The following is a 5,303-nucleotide window of genomic DNA, read 5'->3' as shown; positions in this document are numbered from 1 at the left end:
GGGGGGGGGGGGGGGAATGATGGGGAAGAGTGGCCCTGGTGGGTATTAACTCTGTGTCCCCCCCACCCTTTTTTTGTCTTTTTGGCAGAAATGGCACCGAAATTGAAGAAAAAAGGGCATTCGGGGCGAGAGCAAAAAAAGGTAGGAAACGGAACATCCTTCTGGTCTCCCCCGAGGTGGGATGGAAGCCCCCGGGAGGTTCGGGAAAACTGGGAATGGGGCTGCCCCCCACCCCCCATCTCCTTCTTCAGCCAAAAAAACCTCTGGGTTTGGCTTGGAAACTCTCCTGAGCCGGAATTTTTTTGGGGGGAAGGAGGTGGTTAAAAGGGACGCCGGGAAGGTGGGTTCGGAGACTGGGAAGGTGCTTGGGTCACCAGGAACATGTTTTTTCGGGAACTGGAGAGGGGTTTGAGTGACCAAAAAGGGGGTTTTGGTGACCAGGATGGTGGGACTGGGATGATGTTCTGGTGACTTGGAGGCATTTTCGTCACTGGGAAGGCATTTTGGTGGCCATGAGGGGGGCACTTCATTGACCAGGAAAGGATTTTGGTGGGCAAGAAGGTGTTTTTGTTGACCAAGGTGGTCTTTTCGTTGACTGAGGTCTTTTTGTTGACTAAGAAGGTCTTTTTGTTGACTAAGAAGGTCTTTTCGTTGACTGAGGTGCTTTTGGTGATCAAGAGGGTGGTTTTGGTGACCAAGAAGGTCTTGCCATTGACTGAGGTGTTTTCATTGACCAAAAAGGTCTTTTCGTTGACCAAGGTTGTCTTTTTGTTGACTGAGAGGGTGTTTTTGGTGACCAAGAAGGTCTTTTTGTTGACCAAGGTGGTCTTTTCGTTGACCGAGAAGGTGTTTTTGTTGACGGAGACGGTCTTTTCGTTGACCAAGGTGGTCTTTTCGTTGACTGAGAAGATGATTTCATTGACCGAGAAGGTGTTTTCATTGACTGAGAAGGTCTTTTTGTTGACCAAGGTGGTCTTTTCATTGACCGAGGTGTTTTTGGTGACCAAGAAGGTCTTTTTGTTGACCAAGGTGGTCTTTCTGTTGACTGAGAAGGTGTTTTCATTGACCGAGAAGGTCTTTTCATTGACTGAGGTGTTTTTGGTGACCAAGAAGGTCTTTTTGTTGACCAAGGTGGTCTTTCTGTTGACTGAGAAGGTGTTTTCATTGACCGAGAAGGTGTTTTCATTGACCGAGAAGGTCTTTTCATTGACCAAGGTGGTCTTTTGGTTGACACCATGACGCATTTCACCCAACCCATCATGCACCTCCCTCAACCGGAGATGACCCCCCATCTCCCCCCCCAACCCCCCGAGCACAGCACTCCTCCCCACCTCAACCAGCATGCCGTGGTGTCTCCTCCAGGTGAGCTTTTCTTCTGGGGACCAGCCCGACGAGCGTGGTCCTTCCCCACCAGGGCGGGGGAGGAAGAAGATGGCCTTGGGTTGGGTTGGGTGGTTTTTGGTCCTCCTCCTCGGACCATCGGGGGTGGTGGGTGGGCAAGGGGAGGTTCTCCACTCCTGATGTCCATTGTCCACCATCTCATAGAAGGCTTTGGGTGGGAAGGGACCTTAAAGACCACCCAGTGCCACCCCTGGACACCTCCCACCAGACCAGGTTGCTCCAAGCCCTGTCCAACGTGGCCTTGAACCCCTCCAGGGATGGGGCAACCACAGCTTTTCTGGGCAACTAGGTTGCCCATGTCTTTCTTGGCCACTTTCTCACCTCCAGGTCCTTCTCCTGCTCTCCATTCCTTCACTCCCCAGCCTGGATTTGGGCTTGGGATCGCCCCGACCCCACGTGTAGGACCTTGCCCTTGACCTGGTGGAACCTCATGAGGTTCTGATGGACCCACCTCAAGCCTGTCCAGGTCCCTCACCCCCACCGCCACCGGCGCCGGCCAAACCGCAGCAGGTCATCCAGCACCACCCGTCGCCGCGGCACCATAAGCCTGATCCCTACTCGACGGGTGAGCAGGACAAGGGGTCGAGTTGAGTTCCATGGCATGGGGCGACAGGGTTGGGACGATGGGGGTGGGTTCCACGCGGCCCCCCCGGTACCCGTCGGTAGAGAGGAGAAGGGGTCCGGATGGGGCAACCACAGCTTTTCTGGGCAACTAGGTTGCCCATGTCTTTCTTGGCCACTTTCTCACCTCCAGGTCCTTCTCCTGCTCTCCATTCCTTCACTCCCCAGCCTGGATTTGGGCTTGGGATCGCCCCGACCCCACGTGTAGGACCTTGCCCTTGACCTGGTGGAACCTCATGAGGTTCTGATGGACCCACCTCAAGCCTGTCCAGGTCCCTCTATCTGCTGGCCACCTTCTTACCCCCAAGTCCTTCTCCTGTTCTCCATCCATTCAGCCCTGGCCTGGATTTGGGCTTGGGATAGCCCCGACCCCACGTCTAGGACTTTGCTGTTGACCTGGTGGAACCTCATGAGGTTCTCACTGGTCAAGCTCAGGCCTTTCCAGGTCCCTCAATCTGCTGGCCACCTTCTCACCCCCAACTCCTTCTCCGCAGGGCTGGTCTCCAAGCCTGGATTTGGGCTTGGGATCACCCTGACCCCATGTGTCTCTATCTGCTGGCCACCTTCTTACCCCCAAGTCCTTCTCCTGTTCTCCATCCATTCAGCCCTGGCCTGGATTTGGGCTTGGGATAGCCCCGACCCCACGTCTAGGACTTTGCTGTTGACCTGGTGGAACCTCATGAGGTTCTCACTGGTCAAGCTCAGGCCTTTCCAGGTCCCTCAATCTGCTGGCCACCTTCTCACCCCCAACTCCTCCGCAGGGCTGGTCTCCAAGCCTGGATTTGGACTTGGGATCACCCTGACCCCATGTGTAGGACCTTGCCCTTGGCCTGGTGGAACTTCAGGAGGTTCTGATGGACCCACCTCTCATCTCCTCCCCCTTTTTTTTTCTCCCCAGCTTTGCACAACGCTCTGCCTCAGCAGCCCTCCAGACCCAGCAACCGAGCGGCCGCCCTCCCCCCGAAGCCTTCTCGTCCCCCAGCCGTCTCGCCGGCCATGGGCCAGCAACCCCTCCTCCCCGCCACCCCCACCGCCACCGGCGCCGGCCAAACCGCAGCAGGTCATCCAGCACCACCCGTCGCCGCGGCACCATAAGCCTGATCCCTACTCGACGGGTGAGCAGGACAAGGGGTCGAGTTGAGTTCCATGGCATGGGGCGACAGGGTTGGGACGATGGGGGTGGGTTCCACGCGGCCCCCCCGGTACCCGTCGGTAGAGAGGAGAAGGTGTCCAGGTTCTCAGATCTTTGAGGAACTCAAGGATGTCAAGGTTTTGAGGATCTCAAGTGTTTGAGGATCTTGAGGATCTCATTTCTTGAGGGTCTCAAGGTTCTCAGATCTTTGAGGAACTCAAGGATGTCAAGGTTTTGAGGATCTCAAGTGTTTGAGGATCTTGAGGATCTCGTTTTTGGAGGGTCTCGAGGTTCTCAGATCTTTGAGGAACTCAAGGATCGATCTCAAGGTTTTGAGGACCTTAGTTTTGAGGATCTCCAGGATCTTGGACCTTTGAGGAACTCAAGGATCGATCTCAAGGTTTTGAGGACCTTAGTTTTGAGGATCTCCAGGATCTTGGACCTTTGAGGAACTCAAGGATGTCAAGTGTTTGAGGGTCTTGAGGTTCTCAGGTGTTTGAGGATCCTGATGTTATTTTTGAGGGTCTTAAGGTTCTCAGATCTTTGAGGAACTCAAGGACCTCAAGCGTTTGAGGATCTCAAGTATTTGTGGATTTTGAGGTTCTCAAATCTTTGAGAAGCTTGATCTCAATTCTTGGGGAAACTCAAGGACTCAACTTCTTGAGGAGCTCAAGGACCTCATTTTTGAGGAACGAGGTTCTTGATTTTTTGAGGAACTTGAGGATCCCGAGTCTTTGAGAAATTCGAGGCTCTCAAGCTTTTCAGGAACTCAAGGATTTCATTTTTGAGGATCTCGAGGGGCTCAAATTTTCCAGGATCTCAAATTTTTGAGGATCTTGAGCATCTTAAGTGTTTGAGGAACTCAAAGGTCTCATTTTTTAGCATTTTGAAGATCTTAGGGACCTCATTTTTGAGGCCCTTAATCTGAAACTTTTGAGGAACTGGAGAACTCAGGTTTTTTAAGGAGCTCAAATGTTTGAGAATCTTGAGTATCTTGGGGTTTTGAGTCTTGGTGCAGCTCTGATGTCAGAGAACCTCGTGTCCATCACCATCCCGGCTGGGTGCCAGCATTGGGTGGAGGAGAAGGGATGATCTGGGGCGGGGGGAACACACTTGGTGCGATGACCTCCAACCACTCCAGAAATCAGAGGAAGCAGCTGAGATAACATGGCCGCAGGGCTCAACCTTCAAGGTTGACTTGTGGAGATCCTAGATCTCCACCATGACCATGGGCTTGGTGGTGCCACCACCCATGTTCCCGATGGAGAACGTCTCTGGCCGGGATAACCCTTGGGCAGCTTGGCCAAGATGGAGCTTCTTGGCTCCCAAAAACCTCCCGTTGGGCTTGGAACCAACATCTCCTGTCTCCGTGGCTCCAGGAGAAGTTCAGGGAGGGCAGGATCGGTGCCCAGGTGTCCCGGGAACGTTGGTGGACCAGCAGAAGGGACCAAATTATGGGGGGCCACCACCAACGGAGGCATCACAGAGGCAGGAAACTCCACCACGAAGCCTCAGAGCATCTTCTTGGGTGGTTGGAGGTCCCTTGGGGACATCCCAGGGTCACCGTTTGGGGGTGTCCCGCGGCACGGGGGGGGATGTTCTTCAGGTGACGGCGGTGACGACGACGGATTAACTGATTTGGTGCCAAACTGTTCCCAGGTCACTTGAGGGAAGCCCCTTCCCCTCTCATGATGCATTCCCCACAGATGCCGCAGTTCCAGGGTTTGGTCCACCAGTCGCCACCTCAACAAACCATCCAGCCAAAAAAACAGGTAAAAAAAAAGACAAAACCACCCAAAAACGGGGGTGGGGGAGGGTGTCCCCACCAATGGGTGGCCAACGAGGACCATCGTCTTCCCACCACCATCAAGGGAAGGAAGAACTGAAAAGCCCTCAAAGGAAGTCCTTCGTTGGCCAACGGTTGCCTTCGGGGGGGGATGAGGGATGGGGTGTCCCCCTGCGTCCCCCCACCCCAGATATTTGGTGACCCCCCCACCTCGTTATCGCGACAGGAGATGCGAGCGGCCTCCGTCGTCCAATCGCAGCCCCTGGTGGTGAAGGAGGAGAAGATGCACTCGCCCGTCGTCCGTAACGAGACCTTCAGCCCCCCCTTACGGCAAGACCCCCCCAAACACCCAGAGAGCATCAA

General features: G+C 54.5%; 1 protein-coding gene across 1 annotated transcript in view; it reads left to right on the top strand.

Annotated features, from left to right (window-relative positions):
• The window catches only part of BRD4 (bromodomain containing 4), a 70,860-nt gene that overhangs the window by 49,285 nt on the left and 16,272 nt on the right, over positions 1-5,303 (top strand). Inside the window, 6 exon segments of the mRNA XM_014960092.1 lie at positions 89-316; positions 1,156-1,362; positions 2,921-3,053; positions 3,055-3,137; positions 4,814-4,926; positions 5,167-5,296. Of these exon segments, the coding sequence (XP_014815578.1) occupies positions 89-316; positions 1,156-1,362; positions 2,921-3,053; positions 3,055-3,137; positions 4,814-4,926; positions 5,167-5,296 (894 nt within the window).

The sequence above is a fragment of the Calidris pugnax genome, unplaced genomic scaffold (genome assembly GCF_001431845.1).
Source record: "Calidris pugnax isolate Ruff unplaced genomic scaffold, ASM143184v1 scaffold498, whole genome shotgun sequence".
Classification (NCBI taxonomy): Eukaryota; Metazoa; Chordata; class Aves; order Charadriiformes; family Scolopacidae; genus Calidris; species Calidris pugnax.
Note: the sequence above shows the minus strand (reverse complement) of the source record. Positions and strands in the feature narration are given on the sequence as shown.